Consider the following 17,611-nt stretch of genomic DNA (forward strand, 5'->3'; position numbering starts at 1 on the left):
CTTATATTAGTTCCTTTGACTTCAACCTTAAACTTCTATTCCTTGTTTCATCTGCTTTGGGTAGTATCTCTTGGGTACTCATGTTAAATAAAGATATTAGTGGCCTTCTTTCTACTTCCCATTTTCTGTCAACTGTTGATGTGCTTTTCTTGTTAAGGCTAGTAACATAATTCTGTTCTGTACACACATTTAAAATTTCCATACTGTATCTATATAATGCTAAAAGTTGAAAACTACAAAATAGCATTTATAATATAACTATATGAATTTTGTTCACTTCAGGGCCAAATATTGTGCTGGGACTACGTTTTTTTCTCACTGTGTCCAAAGCCTAGTGCCACTTGAAAAAGAATGGTTCTAGTATTTGTGTTAAATAAACCCTCTTTTCCAACTAAAAAAAATTTTCCCCTGGAAACTTTGAAGACATAACTCCATTTCACTTTTGCATCAGTACTTCTTGATTCCATACTGATTCTTATTTCTTAGACAGTGACTAATTTTTCTTTCTCTTTATGGAAACTTACAGAATCTTCTTTTTGTAATTATTGCTTTGCAGTTTCATAATGATATATAGGTTGTATCTTTTGTCCCTTCATACTTAGAAGCACTCAGTAGACTCCTTTAATGCCTCACTCTCTTACATTGGGAAACTTTTTTATTATTCTAGAGGCTGTGTTATTCTATTATTCTAGAGTACTGGTTTTAATTGGAGGTAGACTGAGTTCAAATACCAGTTATTTGCTCTGTAGCCTTGGGCAAATTATTTAAACTCTGTGCTTGCTTTCTTATCTGAAAAATGAGAGTATTAATAATATTACCATACTAATATATTCCTTAGGGTTGGAATGAGAATTGAATGAGCAATATTTAGGAAGTTCCATAAAGTGCTTGGCAAATAGTATGTGCTCAATAAGTTTTATGTGTTGATAATTATCTCCAGTTTCAATTTTATTCCTTGCTTTTCTGGAGCTCCAGAAAAGTTGGACCTCCCAGACTGATTCTCCACTTTGCTTTTATTCTCTCATATTTTCTAGTTTTTTGTTGTTGCTGCTGTTGTTGTTTTATGTTCTGTGATGTTTCCTTGACTTTACCCTCCAAACATTAAAAAAAAATAATAATTTGGCATAATTGTAATCTTTGGCTGTCCATTCATAAACTAAGAATAGGATAAGAGATCAACTTGAATTACAAAAAAAAAAAGTAACTGGTGTAGTAATTGACTAGCTGGCTGAGACACTGGGCTCCACTAGTCTTAATGTTGGTGTAGAATAGAATGTTCATGACTGAAGTGATTATTTAAACGACAGACTTTCAGGTCACCCTTGGATTCTCTCCCTGGATTCATTCTTGCCTTCTGCTTTGCCTGCTGACTGAGCCTCCAGCTACTTTGAGGTTCTTTCGGGTAGATTGGCTCTTTGCTGCCTTTCCCTCTATCTTTTCTGGAATATTGCTTCTTTGCTTTCTTTAATACATCAACAAGTTTTCATTCCTTCCCACACTGCAGAAAGTTCTTCTTTCCATTCTCTTCATCTTTATGGGTTGATTGCTTTACTATCACTTAATAGAGTCTTGGGAGGTGGGGGATTTAGATGTCTATGTTCAGTCTAACATCCTGAATCAGAAGTGCAAACTTCATTACCTTTCTAAAGGAGAGATCACGTTACAGATTATCTAACAGTCCTCTCCATTAACTACCACCCTTGAAGTGGAAATCATGCTGAATATGACCATTTTGTAATGCTCTGATCTTCAATCTACCTGCCCTTTGTATCCTTAACTAAACTGGCCAGATCACAGAGGCCTGAAGGCTAAAATTAAGTAAGGGACAGCTGACCAATAAAAGTAACCCTTTGTTATCTACTGTCATGTTCAGAAAATTATTTGAAGTTTAGCTTATGAACTTTTATATGGAGTGACAACCAGAGTGGGTACTCACTAAATACATTTTTGTTTCGACTTGATCCTGCACTTCTTTAAGACCTGCTAAATTCTACTCCAGCAGTAGAGATGACTAGAAAATGTGGTAGGAAGCAGATAGAAACTGACTAAATATGAAAGACTTAGTTTATTATAATAACGTTGTCAGGTAAATAACTTTAAGATCGGACAATGTTTTAACAGTCCATGTAACAGTATTTCCTACGTTGTTTTATGGGATACCAGTCATCTGAAATAATCTCCTCAAAAAAGGGTGAGGTGGTCAATATTGGGGAAAACAAAACATTCTTTATTCCTCTTCTTGGAATACATTATGCTTGTGCTTACAGTAAGGGTTTTAAGAGTTCTATGGCTTAAAACATCTGTTTGGCTTTATAAATTCAGTTTTTACAAAACTTATTTGACCACTTCCCTCTTTTTTTGAGCAGCATCTACAAACATCATAAGGAACTAGCATCCCTCAGAGTGTGCTTAGAGAAATACTGCCTACAATTTTCCTTAGTTATACTTTTTAAAGTTTGGTGACAACAATAATGAGCAGAATGCTACTAAGTATGTGACTTGGAGGCTGGTGTTATCAATGATCAAGCCAATTTTTATTATGTGATAGTAAATATGTTTGGAGATAAGCTGTCCACCAAGAAGGGATAAAGAACAGACTTGTTAAGGGTTGCATTTGCTGTATGTGTATTTTCAACCCCTATAGAGAAGTGATTTTCTCAAGAGGTGCCAGTACATCTAACACACCTTAATTTGATAGCAGTAATGTGAGAGAATGGGAAAGAAGCTTTATCACAGCTAAACTTACCTATTCCACAAGAAGGCTTTTGCAACTTGCTGTGTTTGACTGGCAAAACCAATGGACATGCTGGTTTTTGAAAGTCACTCCTCTGGGTGCTCTTAGTGTCATAAGATGGTTGGAAGGGATGCTCCAGTCTTTTACCATGTGACCACCAGTCACCCTTTATGGGAAAAAAATTGGAAACACAAAATTGAATACCTTAGAACATTTTCATGTGCTGCTTGATGTCTGAATGTTCAGTGATTTGATTCAATAAGTTATTGGATATTCTAGTACTAAAATGGAATCCTGAGATCTAGGAATAAGTATATTTTTACAAAGACTGAATTTTTTAAAAGGTACTTAAAAGTGAATTATCACATATTTTTAGCTAAAAGATAGCTGCTAAATTCTTAAACTACTTCCTGTCAACAGAAGTGGAATGGTAAAAATCAAGTAGTTATATTTCTATATTTTGTACTACCATTTTATTATATATATGTACATACATGTATATATATGGCTTGATTTAATCTAAAAATTATGTTCTATACTTTTCATTATGAAAATACAAATAATGTATTATCATCTAAGATGGTGCTTTTCATAGTTTTCAGTCCATGATGCACACCGTGAAATAGACTCTGCCATGCAAGAACACACAATGCATACACAAACATAAAACTCAGTTTCACAATATTTATTCTTACTACATGCAGTACACTTGACTATTTTTCTATTTTATCATTTATCTCTTCCATTTCATTTCACAATGCTAGTTGCAAACCACAGTGCTTTATAACCCACCTAATGCCTCAGTTTGAAAAACTTTGTTCTAACGAAAAATATCTCCAATGTTACTGAATTTTTGATGGTAAAACCTGACTTAAGTACCCAGGAAAGGGAGAATTGATAGATTCTCCATGAGCACATATTAGAATCTGATCTCTTAGAAGTTGTGAAAACAGTGAGGGGAAACTTACTAAACTTAATTCTAAGTAAACATTTTTCTTTTAAATCTGGTTGATCAGGTAGACTTAAGACAACCTTGGGAAAGGGCAACTGTGACACCTGGGAGTTCTTGGATATTATTAGACAGTGAAAGAAACTTTAGGTATAATCGAACACCTACTTTGGGCTTTGAGGAGAGAGATCAGGCTTTTAAAAAATCAACCATGATTTTGTAGTCAGAGACTTGAAAAATATGATTCAAGGGGGATGAATATGAGATTCACATAAGTAAAATTCTGACAGTGCAATTGAAGCTACAGTGCTATGAAAAGAGGCATTTGAAGACATCTGACTCCACAGGGAGTCAGCTCCCAAAGTAGCTTAGTTTCTAAAAAGACAGGCATGTATAAAAGAGGTGTACAATATCAAATTAAAAAAAAATAATTTCATGGGGTCACCTTGTCAGGAGATTGTCAAGAAGCTTAGAAGAAATTCATGAAATATACCAAAGGCAGCAAAAATAGGGTTTTCTGGGAGAAAAAAAAATCTTATATCAAGAAATCACAGAAAGTCTAAGAATTTGAAGAAGAGTATGCAATTCAGAGCAAAAAAATCAGAGCTCCTCAACTTAGGTTCTTCGTTAAGGGAAATTATCTTCAAGCTGAAAAACACAGGATGAACGTGGACCTAAGAGGGAACTGAGCCCTGACTAATGTAAGAGAGAGTTAGACCTCACTTGGCAACTTTAAATGAGTGCTAGTTTTTAGGCCAATGACAAATTGTAACCCCTGGGTAATGAATACGTTTGCAGAGATCAAAGGAATTTAGGAACCAGGGAATTTTGGAGAACAGGAGAGATGGGCTGAAAGGTGAATTACAAAACTTAAGAGTACTTGATGTCGATCCTGGGAATTCTAGAACAGATTACTAAACAGATGGTGTCTTCTCACTATCTGGCTGAAAATAGTCACATCTAACTGTTGTCAGAATGCCTGCTTCTTGCAGGCCTCCTCCACTGCACGATTATGATAGTGCTTATTATGCCTCAGCGTCTCAGATTTATAGGCCTTTTCTCACTTACCCTCACCATGATTCTGCGAGTAGATATACCCACTTTATAGATGAGAAAACTGCTGGGAGATTAACTTCCCCAAAGTGTATCCCTAGCAGACAACAGAGCTGTCCAAGTCAGACCCTTGCCTCCATCCATGCATGCCTCTAATTTCCGTGCTACATTGCTTTATCAAATCTGCTGTAGAATGCAAAACCACAGAAGCACAAACCTACTTAAATTATTTCAGAAGTAACAATAGAGAGATTTTAAGTATCTTGAGAAAGATCTTCTATGAAAAGGTTTTAAGGAGTACACTGTATATTATCTTCTTTTGTTGATCAGAAACTTATTTTGCTAACACCCAAGTTACCATGTAAGTGACTCTGGGATGAGCAAACTGCTAGCAAATGCCTGGCAGCATTCAATTATTTTTTGAACAAGAATATATTGCAAAAGTTACCCCAAAAGCAGAGATAATCAATTCACCTCTCAAGATTTCTTATGAATTTAGAATTTTACCGAAATGGTCTCTTTAGTTTCATAAAATATAAAGGAAATAATGAACAATGTTTCCTCAAGTGTGACTGATGACTTGAAGACCTCAGAGCTGGGGAAGTATTCTGATGGGTGTTGTAAGTGGGATGAAGCTTCACTTCAGCAGAATGAAATCCTACAGTTCAAAAAATGCTGTTTTTCTGTTTTCTATTTCTGGATAGTCTGCCCTTTGCCTGAAGAGTCTGGTTTGTTCCTGGAAGAGTGAGAATGTATATGGGCCTGTGCACATGTACATGCCATGTTGGTACAAGCATTTGCTCATAAAAGATGATAAGATTAAAGAGATAGGTGAGAGCTTGTTTTTTTCCTTCACTCCATGTTGAAGGGAAAGGCTAAGTATAAAAATTTACTGCACCATCACTTGAAGTGGATTGTGAGGGTTGATATGAATTATTTATGATGAAATAAGCCAAACTGGGAAAAGTTTTCTACTGTGATTGCTTTGTCTAGGCTTCAGGGGTCAGTCCAACTCTTACAGATTGTGGAAGGGGTTTTGCCTAAAGAGGTAGTTGATCTCAGTTCAAAACTTTGGACCCAGAGAAAGCAGGATGCCTCCCCTTCTAGCCCAAGACCGGTCTTTCCTGCTTCAGGATAACAGTCATTGCAGCTCCATGGTATGGAGACATCTAGAGATTCCTGAGGCAGAGGCTCCCACTAACCCCCACCCGTGGAAGACCTGATGGCCATTATACTGTGAACTCCTTAGCCACCTTTGGAAACCACTGTGAGGCGGTCTTTGTTATACTTCTGCTATCTCTAAGCCTTCAGAAAGGCATTGAGACATTAATTAGTTTTCATTCTTTGGGAAATTAAGGGAGAGTCTTGGGCGGAGAAGTAGTAAAGGCAATTGGGGCAACCTGGAGAAGCCAGTTAAGAGAATGCAAGAGGTGGTAGGTAGAACTCCACGGCAGCCTGACAAAGACGGCTGTCGCCGGGGGCGGTCCTCTGTGGAACACAAAATCCTCCTTGGGGGATTCCTAGGGAAATACGGACTTTTGACAACACTTTACAGAGAATCACGTTTTATTAGGGGAGCTCAAAGACTTTAAAACATTGAAGTGTTATGGGAAACACTAGAGGTACATTTTATCTATGTTCATCTCTATTTTGCTGTGGATACTGGGAGTGCTGAAAATAGCTCTTTTTAAGCAACCCATAATGTCCCTGATAAGTTATTCCTAAATTGTGTTCTGTGGAATACTAGTTCTGTGGCATATTAAAAGGTGTTATATAAAAAAGGTTTCCAAAGTTAAATAAATTTGGGAAATACTGAGGTAAATAAAGTGAAATAAGTTTATCACAGGATTTCTTAGAACCTTTCTATACAAATGGGATTTGTGAAGCTTTAAGATCTAAATATATAGCTTTTCCAAAATGTATTGACTTTGGAATGTTATTTTATTGAGCACATAGGCAGGGCTAATGCTCTGAAACATATACTTTGGAACATAATGACCTAGTATAATCTCTTTTAAAAACACAAGACCACCAAACTCTTGTGATTGGCAGTGACCGAGCTACAGCTTTTTTACTTTTTCTGGCACCCCCAATTTTATGTCCCTATATAGAACTGTGTGGTTGTTTTATTTAAATATCTTGTAAATAAGTAAAACCAACCAATCTGGTGTTAGGTTCTTAAGCTGTTATCTTAGCAAAACACATAGGAGAGCAGATGTGTCACTTTAAATATTAGGCAACATTATTTTCTTTACTCTTGCATTAAAGCCAGCACTACCCTAAACCAGTTAATTTTTTAAAACAACCAAACTAACCTTTAAAAAGAAACTTGTCATCTTAAATAAAGGAACAAAGTGTACAGATACGTGAAACGAGCATTCTTTTATTACTCCTCCAGTCCATGGAAGTGAGTACACTTATATTGCTGTTTTTGTTTTTTAAATATGAACAGTGCCTTCACTCCACGCCCAAAACAAATACAGTCTTAACTCTGTGATGCATCTTCAGTCTTTCTTTATACCTCCTCACTCATGTCCACCAGCAGTCTCTCTGCCCTGTCCTCTTACTTCATCTCAAACTTCCTTTTACCATCTCTTAAAGGTCCCTGACTCAGTTAGCCTTTAGTACCCATAAACAAGGATCCTACTGCTATTATGTTGCCCCATAGGGACAGCAGCTCCTAATACTACCTTTCTCAAGACACCTATCAACTAAGAGTAAGAGAAAAGTAGTTGATTGATTTTTTTGAGATTTTTACATTTTATATCTCCATTCTAAAACCCATTTCTTTTCCTTAGTATCTCCAAGGTAAGGGTGGGTTCAGTTAACAGTTAGGTCTTAATTCAGCCCTGACTTAGAGCTCAGGAAGTCATTCATTAACTTTTGTAAGAAACATGGGAACTTCACTAACCTGGATTTCTGGACCAGACTTATTTCCCCATTTTAGGCCTGGACTATCAATATCTTTTAAATCCCCCAATAATTGCTTATTTATAAAACAAAATAGCCTTAAAATTGCCCACATGAAGTTTTATTACATGACATTAATGCATATATGACTACATTAATTCCTGCCCCAAGAAGATTTCCCATTCAAACACAGTGACCTGGTATGTTATCTATTTTAAGATAAGAACATTGGATGTTATTGATGTGAAGATAGGTCGCTAAAAGCAATCTCCATTTAAATGTTAAATCACAACTACACATAAACTCACATGGCAAAAGGAACTTTGCAGCTGAGATTAAGTTAAACATCTTGGGAAGAGGACATTATCCAGGATTATCTAGGTGGGCCCAATGTAATCACACCCATCCTTGGAAGAGGGAGGCAGGAGAGTCAGAGAAAGATTTGAAGATGCCATGCTGCTGGCTTTCAAGAGGAAGGGGCCACGAGCCATGGAGTGCAGGCAGCTTCTAAAAGCTGGAAAAGGCAAGGAACTGGATTTTCCCTTAAATCCTCCAGAAGGAAACCAGCCCTGCTAATAGCTAAGGAGACTGATTTTGGACTTCTGAGCTCAAGAAATGTTGAGAATAAATTTGTGTTGCTTTAAGCTAGTGTTTAAATTTGTGGTAATTTGTAACATTAGGAACAGGAAACTAACAATAAATTATACCTCAACAAACCTAAGTTTAAAGAAAGAAGATAATGAAATATATTTTGGTACGATAGAGAATAAAAGTGTGGTTTGACTAAACCAACAGTCCTGTGTCAGAAACACGACTGACATTTGCTCACCATGTCATCTCATCACGATACGTTATCATCTGTAAAATATTTCTAATACTAACCCCTAAAAACTGTTGCACAGATTAAAGGATATAACTTATATAAAACACTTAGCTCGGGGCGCCTGGGTGGCTCAGTTGGTTAAGCGACTGCCTTCAGCTCCGGTCATGGTCCCAGGGTCCTGGGATCGAGCCCCGCATCGGGCTCCCTGCTCGGTGGGAAGCCTGCTTCTCTCTTTCCTACTCCCCCTGCTTGTGTTCCCTCTCTCGCTGTGCCTCTACCTCTCTCTGTCAAATAAATAAATAAAATCTTAAAAAAAAAAATAAATAAAAATAAAATAAATAAAAAAAATAAAACACTTAGCTCATCCCTAGCACTTCACACACTTTAAATAAATGGTAGCTATTATTTTATAGAGAGTATCATGGGAATTTTTTATATTAGAATATGTGACACAAATACAATATTATAGATTTCTTCAGTACCTGCCAAGCACTACTAAGTGGCCATAATCTGACTCAATCTAGAAAAATGGTTATTTGGATTCTTTCCCTTTTTATATATTGTTTATATGCAATAGTTATTTGGGAGAATAGTCTCAGGTTACTGCTTTTAACTACTGGATTATAAAAAGTATTAGTCTGAAATATGTCACATCCTTTATGTAGTCTGTGACCAAATTATCCTGCAAAACAGCTTCTGAATCTAAATCTGTATTTGTATATAAGGAACATCCATCCAACCTGCTTTTCTGGCCCTTTTTTGGGATCTATGTAGGGAACTGGTTCATTGAATGTTCTTGCATTTGTATGAATGAATTTCGCATAATATACACGTCCTCTCCCGACACATGGTTTTGACTGTTGTATACTTCTTCCAGGTTTTTTGTCATGTTTGATTTCTTCTTTTTTTTCAGTTACATACACTATACCAGCATCTTCTATTTTATGCTCTCTGAAAAACAGAATTAAATAGTAAGTAATGTATCCCAATGAGCATTTTAGGACTGTGTCATAATTGTATAAAATAAAATTTAAATATATTTCAAGTATCAGTCAAGACAATTTAGGCTTTATTAATAGTTATAAGGGACTTGTGCAATTAAAATATGGAAGGGTATCTTGTCATTTTAAATCATATAAAAGATAAAGGGATTTGTGTTAATAATGATTATTCATAACAATACACCAGTGCATTGTACAGACTTTCACTTGCTTGGAATAAAAAAAGAGTAGTGATTTGATCATGGTTACAGATCCTGTTTGCAGCATTTATTCATGAAGGTGAGTTACATGCTAATCTTAACTCATCTTCTTTAGAAGTTAGTTACTTAAGGGGCGCCTGGGTGACTCAGTAGGTTGAGCGACTGACTCTTGATTTTGGCTCAGGTCATGATCTTGGGGTCCAGGATGGAGCTTGACTCTTGATTCTGGCTCAGGTCATGATCTTGGGATCCAGGGATCCAGCCCAGCGTCAGGCTCCATGCTCAGTGGAGAGTCTGCTTGAGATTCTCTATCTCCCTCTCTCCCTGTCCCTCCTTCCCTCACCCTACACACATTCTCTCTCTCTCTCAAATAAATGAATGAATCTTAAAAAGAAAAGTTACTTAGTAAATTCAGTCACCTGGACAAGGATAGCTATTTAATTTTAAAAGTTCACTTGGCAAAACTTATAAAAGCTACCAAATGACCACTATTATTTACCTTTTCAGGAAAAGACCACTGTGTAGGCCTGAGAAAAATCAATTCAATCTCATCACTTTTTGCTTTTAATAACTAGACTGGTACCAAAATGGACATTATTGAATTTTTTTAAATATTAAAAAATGTTTAGAAAGAATTTATAGAAAGTTTCTCTTTTAAATAAAGAGTGACAGAGATTATAAAAGGCAGTATTTTAAAATTTCACATTCTTGGAAAATAAAGAATGAAATAGAGGAATGTGAATCATCATTAAGTAGCTACCTGAGGAAGCATCCTGTTCATCACAGGTAAATGGACCGCCATTACAGTATTTGCATATTTCTGGTGAATCTGCTGGGATTGTTTTTTAGTCTGGCTTAGTGTAGCTGTATACTCCCAACCCCCACTCCAGTACACATACAAACAACATTCAGCTCCCTGCAGCCCCAACAAAAATTGCTCTCTGTAAAGGTTTTGGAAAAACTGATTACTGGTCAAGTGTGAATAACTTCTAAGGCTTTTTCTATTACCTTAAAAAAAAAAAAACCTTGTATCTCTGGAAAGGTCATGATCAATTTATTATATACATCTGATATCAATTTTTTCCATCTGCTTCTCATGGTTGTAATTCAGCAATACACTTGCACTAGCATCACATCCTTGAAGGAAGGTCCGACTGTGGCTATATGCTTGCTTACATATGCATTTGTTCAATTAAGTATTGTGGTGTGAGTAGTTAGAGATTAACACATAAATGTGAACTATATGATTCTGTAGTAATTTCTTACTAGAAGGAAATACAAAAACACTAATGGGCAGTGAAGAAAGTTAGACCTGGGTTGGAATCCCAACTCTGCCATTTAATATCTGAGTCTTGGTTTCCTCCTTTGCATGGTAAGGGCAAGAATGCCTATTCAGAGAGATGTGACAATAACATTGAATAATTCATTCTTTCAACAGATATTTATTGAATTTTGTGCCTGGTGCTGCTCGGCACTGAGGAGAGGGGAGTGACGAAACAAAAATTCCTGCCCTCACAGAACTTACATTCTAGTGAGGGAAGGCAGATGGAGAAATCAAATAATAAGTAAAACATACAGTCTTTTGGATGGTGTTAAGTGCTGAGGACAACAATAGAGCAGGGAATGGGGAAAAGAAGTGCATGTATGTGGGAGAGAGGCTGCATTTTTAGACAGGGTGGAGGCTGCATTATGAAGGTGGCAACTGAAAAAAGGAAAGAGGGGAGCGAGCTAAGAGGATATTTGAGGAAGGGTGTTCTAGCAGAGTGAACTGTAATTGTCAAAGCATTGCAACAGAAGCACCTGTCCTTAGGTGCTTCTCAAAGTATGGTCCCGGAAGTAGCTGCATTAACATCAATTTACCTTGTTAGAAGCACAAATTCACTGGCCCCATCCCAACCTGAGGCAGATCCTCAGGAAACTGTTTTAACCAGCTCTCCAGGTGATTCTTATGTATGTTGAGAACCACTGTTCAGTGACAAAAATACAGGCTTTGGAAGCAGATACCCCTGGCCATGTGGTATTAGCTGTAACACCTTGGTCAATAGTTCTTAAAATTTAGGGTACATCAGAATCACCTGGAGGCTTCTTAAAACCCAGATTATTGTTCTCAACTCCAAATTTCTGATTCAGTATATGTGTGGTGGGGAGCCTGCAAGAATATGCATTTCTAATCAGTTCTCAGGTGATGCTGGATGGGCGGGAGGGAAGCACACTTTGAGAATCACTGCTAGCACGGAGGCCTGCGTTGCTGGAGCCAAGTGGAGTGGGAGGGCAAGCGGTAAGACCCAATAAAGGAAAAGGGGCAGTTTGTGTAGGGCCCTCAGGCCACTGTAAGGACCCTAGCTCTTACTCTGCAAGGGCCAATGGAGAATAGTGATCTAACCTACGTTGTTAAAAAAAAAAAAGACCAGACTGCTATGTTGAGGACGCTGCAGAGAGGCAAGCGGAGCAGCCGAGACTGTTAACAACATCCAGGTAAGAGACGCTGGTAGCTGGGCGAGGGTGGGGATTATACTGGAATTCTGGATACATTTTAAAAGTAAAGGCTACAGAATTTTCTAATAATTTAGATGTAGGGTGTGAGAAGGAGTGGATGATTCCATGGGACTTGAAGAATGCTGGGCCAGATGCAATGCATGTAAAGTGCCCGACACACAGTGGGTGCCCAGTAAGTGTTTTAAAAATATATTCCGGTGAGCGCGCTCAACTACTAGGATGGAAGAGGAGAAGCTCTAATGATGGCCCGAGGACCCACCGCTCGGGTCTCACTTCACCCTCCCCGAAGGAAGGAAGGCAATATTTTCAGAAGGGGAAAGAAAACCAAACCCCAGCACTTACTGCTGCTTATCCTCCTTTACCTCCATGGGCTCCCACGGCCTGACACGAGGCAGCGAGGAGCCTCACGGGACGATCTGGGACTAAGCCCTGCGGGGAAAGGGGCGCGCGGGGGGCCGCGACTGTGACTCGCAAGTTGCCAAGCGACGGCGGGCTCCCGGCGCGCGGCCTCGGAAAGCGGCTTGGGGGCGGAGCCGGAGCGCGCAGGCGCAGTAATCCGGCTCGGCCCCGCAAGCTCGCGGGTGCGCCCGCAGGGCCACGCAGGGGCTGGTGGCCGGATCTCTGGGCGTCCTTCCCGGACCCGCCCCAGGCTGAACGATGTGTGTTTGAACTTGGCCTTTCTTATCGGGCCGGGCTGAGTGTTCATTAAGGCCCACTTTGGCCTTGGGGATCGGCAAGGGGCGGCTCCCAGGGCCTCCCCCGCGGCCCTCGGCTCTGGTGCTGGGGGCTGTACTGCCTGCGTCCCCGCAGAGCCTGGCAGGAGGCCTCCCGGCGTTGCCCACGTCCGCGGCGGCTGGCTCCGAAAGTGCGCGCAGGCAGGAGAGGAACTTGTTCACGTGAACCGTTAAATACTGTGCAAGTCATGATTCGCTCTTCCTGGGCTGACTAGTCTTTACTTGAAAAAGCTTGGCTGTCGCTGTTCTCCACGATTTCTGGCCAATCTTCCTTCCCCGGCCCGGCAGCGAGCATTAAAATAGAGCAAGGGAACACTCATCTCCTGCAAACGAGACTCCCCGCGGTGTGTGCATCTGCTCCAGCCTGAATGGGGTTCAGAATCGGGCGGAGGGGACGGTAGGCTTTGGCAGCAGGTTGGGGTTGGTATTAGTAGCACTCATCCAAAAAGAGCAAGTTGATGACTTGCGTCCACCTTCTGGCCCCGGATTTTCTTACCTCATTTCGCCATTGCTTCCCAGTTTCCACTACCAGAGCCAAATGTCTTTGGAATCAGCCATGGTAACTCTTGCACTTGCCTGGATAATGGGAAAAGAAAAATCCTTATTGAGTTGAATTCTGCTGCATAACCAAGCTATGCATGTGCGCATGTTTTGTGACCCAGAGCCAGTATTAGTATGTATTTACATTTACCTGGAGTAATGTGGAGAGAGTCGAGTTTGGTCGCCGGACTCATTGTACATACGTGAGCTTAAGTCCCTCCTATGAGGAAGAAGAATATATGAATAGAAGTTTGATATCTAGTTACCTACACAACTGAGCTGGTAAAAAGAGTGGAGTGTGTGTAAATACGTGTTTGGGGAATAAGGATTGGGTGGGTAAATACGTATGGGGAGAGCGGGTTGAAAACCCCCAAATGGGGGAACTAACAATTGAGCTCCTGCTTGAGAGCCAGGCCTTTGTTCAGCACTGTATTAAACACCACATACTTACCTGGTTTTATCCTAGTCATCAGTCTCTGGGAGCATAGGCCTTCGGCACAGTCGGTGTTTGAATCCTTGTTCCACCCCTTAGTAGCTGCTTCAGTTGGGCAAATGATCTATTATCTCTGAGCTTCGATGTCTTCATCCACAAAATGAAAATATTCTTAAGGTTGTCCTCAGGTGTGGATGATTTAATACAGGCAGAGTACTGATGGGGGGTTGGCATACTCATGGTCAGTCCTTGGTCATTATTAGCTCGGGTTTTGATTGAGCAGTTTGATGTGATATGCTACCCCATGTCTTTAAGACTTAGTCAACTCTCTCGTCAGTCCCTCTAATATTGATTCCATCCTTCACCAATCTCTTCAAGCTCCTAAAACCACTCACCTTCAGGGACATTCCCAACTGCTTGCTGTGAATAAATGAGGAATTTTTCAACTTTGTCCCTTTCAAAACAAATTCACCTGCATCCATACAAAATGAAAGTTGTTTGGTTCTATTTTGAGTCATGTAGTATAAGACTAAAATCTAAATAAATATATTTATGTCAATCTCTTTCCAATTGTTAAGCAGTTCATATATATGTAGATTTATTGAGGGATGTTAGAAGCATTTTAAAAAGATAATTATGCCTACCACAGAAAAGTCACAATCTAGTTAGGAATACAAGACATACATACTGAAAAAAAATGTGAACAATGATACACAATAGTAGTATGTAACTGATTGTCGTAAGTGTCAAATTTCAGTACTGAGGATAATACAGTATTATAAAAATGTGCCAATTATTTGAAAATGCCCATTACTTATGATTGGTACATCCTCTGTAGGGCACTGCAAAAGAATGTGGATTTTAATAGTGACTTTTTAATGTAGAAAAAGCACTGGAATGTTAGTTTTTTCTACTACTAACCAGCTACTCTGACCTAGGAGAAACACTTAAACCTGTCTGCTGTAGATTCTCATTTGTTTAAAAAAAAAAAAAAAAAAAGGTAGATTAGATCATCTTTGTGATCCCTTTCAGCGGTAAAATACAGTGATTCTGGGTAATCTATGTCTGAAAATCAGTGAACACACTAGTGTCAATAATACATGTAATTTTCTCATGTTAGGTAGTTTGGATTCTTATCAGCGAAGAATAATTCAAAGTGGCTTACTAATATTGTGCAAGTTAAAAATACTAGTGCTGTTTGAGCTAGAACACCATATGTGAGGAAACACAATAGGATAGAAATTGCTCATCCGAAATGTTATAGATGCAGAAAATTGTCAACACTTTTTTCAAACCATAGGAAAATGCCAAAAATAATGAAGGTACAGTTGTATAACCTGATAGGAAAAGAGAGTCCAGCTTCCTCTTAGTTCTTTATTCAGTGATGTGATACCAGTGAGGAGCTCAAGAGTATGGCATCAAGTCAAATCTATCTCTACTTTTATTTTTTTAAAGATAGTTTGTTTTCCTCAATGATCGGTATTGTAAAGTTAAATGAGAAAATACAGAGAATTTACCCTGGCACATAGTAAGCACTCATTAAAACTTAGCTGTTAGTATTCTTCCTGTTTTTATAATTAGTAGGGTAGACAGTCCATCAAGTACATGTATTATATTGTCATTTTTTTCATTGTCTTTACTTCATTACTTTAGACTAAGAAAATTTTTTAAAGAGTTAATTTATTTGAGAGAGAGAGAGAGAGGAGCAGAGGGAGAGGGAGCCCCAATGTGGGGCTCGATCCCACGACCCTGAGATCATGACCTGAGCCGAAATCAATAATCAGCCGCTTAACCGACTGAGCCCCCCAGGCAGTCCTTAGACTAAGAATTTTATCAAACCAAAATATACATTAATTTGAGGGCAATGGGAATGAAAAATGTTAGGTTTGCTTATCTTTGAAGATTAATAGTTTCAAATGAATTACAGATAGGAAAGGAACCCCGAGTTTTCCTCTAGTCTAAGTTCAAAACTAATTGATTTATATTGTACTTTTAAGAGAGAGAAAGATTATAAAACAATATGAGGTGTGACATCTCTTAAAAGTCTCTAGTATAAATCACGTAGATCTCTCTGATACAAGTAATCCTGGATATATGCATGAACATGTTTATATTTGTTTAATGTATACATAAAAATCTTAAAAATTTTATGAGATCTCTTGAGATCACTAAAGCAATCACAGGCGGCCTGGGCTACTCCCAAATCATTGTTAGAAATCATGAGTTTGGCAATTTACTCCATTGAAGAAAGAAACCTGTATTTTATGATTTTGGAGCATTCTAGTCACCTCTATAATTTCATGACTCAAGGTTTATTTTAAAATAATCCACCTATGGTATCTTACATAGAAGCTGCATAACCAAAGGATGAGCGAAGGTGGTCCTAGGCAGCTGTTAGTAAAGGACCATGTTGGTACTATAGTGATGTCCTCAATAGAGTGGTCATGTAGTAAAGATTTATTGAATGAATAGCTATGGACATACTACTTCTTGAGAAAGGAATACGAAATGAAACATGGTTGAGGTGGTTACCATTCCCCAAAAGTTAGGAATCCCTAGTCTAAGCTGTCTAGTTTTGAGGGTTTTCTGTCCTCTAGCATATTTGCTAGAAGGGGGGGACTGCTTTCCTTGTTTTCTATGAAGAATTCCAGAGATGTAGTAATGACTTGCAAGGAAGATGATCACGTCTTATTATCTAATTATTGAGCAATCCAACATATATTCCACACCTTTTGTGTTCTGGCCTCTTCTTGCTGGACCATGAGATTCATAGTTGATTCATTTAGGGTTCTCAGCACCCAGGAAAGTGCCTTGCAAACAACAGGTCCTATCAATGAAATTATCAATGAAATTAACCCAGAAAAAATACCCAGAAAATACAAAATATATTGTACTACTTTGAGCTTTTCGGTGTTTTTACTGGACATAGGTAGTAATTGTTCAACAACTCCTTAGAGAATCTCCGCATTTTAAAAAGGGTAATTAAAACTACCTTTTAAACTAAGCAACTTAAGTTCTTAAATTTCTGCCCAATAAAATCAACCTTTGATCCCTTCGATGATACAAATTACTATTCCCTGTACTTGCCCTAGCAGAGGAGAACTAATGTTTATTGAAATTCAGGGTTAGAGCTGAGCTTAAGTCCTAGCTCTGTTTTTAAAGCTCTGTGACTCTGCATAACTTAGTTAAATTCTTTGAGCTTTAGATTTGGACTATGTCTCTTATTAATCTTTAAAAAATAAATGAATAGTGCTCGCTTCAGCAGCACATATACTAAAAAATGAATGAATAAGATCCCAAAAGAGTAGGGATGAAAGAACTTACCTTGTAGGGTTATTGGATGAAATAAGGAAAGCGTAAAGCGCCTTACACAAAGTAGGCACCCAAAAAGTACCATTTCCCACCGCCCCGCCCTAGCCTTAACTGTGGTGGAAGCTCACCCAGCTGGAAAGAGAAACAGCAAGGATTTGTTTTTAGATCAGTCTTTTTTATACCTCAGTGCCTTTGCCTAATGTTTCTCTACCTCTTGTTTAAATCGTGCCAATAAAAATGGAACATAAAGTTCAAAATAGGGTCTTCCTAATGTCACTATGGTGTGAGAATGGGTAAAAATAACTAGAAAGAGTAAACCCAGCAGATGTTTCAGGAGTGGACTCCTTCAAAACAGGAAGGCTCCGATAGGGGAGGAGAACATAATAACCATCAGAGATTGGTGGTGGGGGGGGGGGGGTTGAAAAG

The 17,611-nt window shown here is 38.6% G+C and overlaps 1 protein-coding gene across 2 annotated transcripts in view; it reads right to left on the minus strand.

Moving 5' to 3' along the window:
• The window catches only part of CUNH2orf73 (chromosome unknown C2orf73 homolog), a 31,877-nt gene extending 14,763 nt beyond the window's left edge, over positions 1-17,114 (minus strand). Inside the window, exons 1-5 of one of the 2 annotated variants that reach the window (XM_035001556.1) lie at positions 16,603-17,114; positions 13,592-13,660; positions 13,397-13,476; positions 9,210-9,420; positions 2,747-2,900 (exon numbers count right to left, since the gene is read on the minus strand). In XM_035001556.1, coding sequence (XP_034857447.1) covers positions 2,747-2,900; positions 9,210-9,420; positions 13,397-13,401 — 370 coding nt within the window. In that variant the 5' untranslated portion in view covers positions 13,402-13,476; positions 13,592-13,660; positions 16,603-17,114. Of the gene's footprint in view, positions 1-2,746; positions 2,901-9,209; positions 9,421-12,508; positions 13,240-13,396; positions 13,477-13,591; positions 13,661-16,602 lie in introns of those variants that run through there. The other variant, XM_035001555.1, reaches the window with a different exon arrangement.
• Positions 17,115-17,611: the final 497 nt, after the last annotated feature.

Source organism: Mirounga leonina, unplaced genomic scaffold (genome assembly GCF_011800145.1).
Source record: "Mirounga leonina isolate KUSES-001 unplaced genomic scaffold, KU_Mleo_1.0 Mir_125, whole genome shotgun sequence".
In the NCBI taxonomy this organism is placed as follows: domain Eukaryota; kingdom Metazoa; phylum Chordata; class Mammalia; order Carnivora; family Phocidae; genus Mirounga; species Mirounga leonina.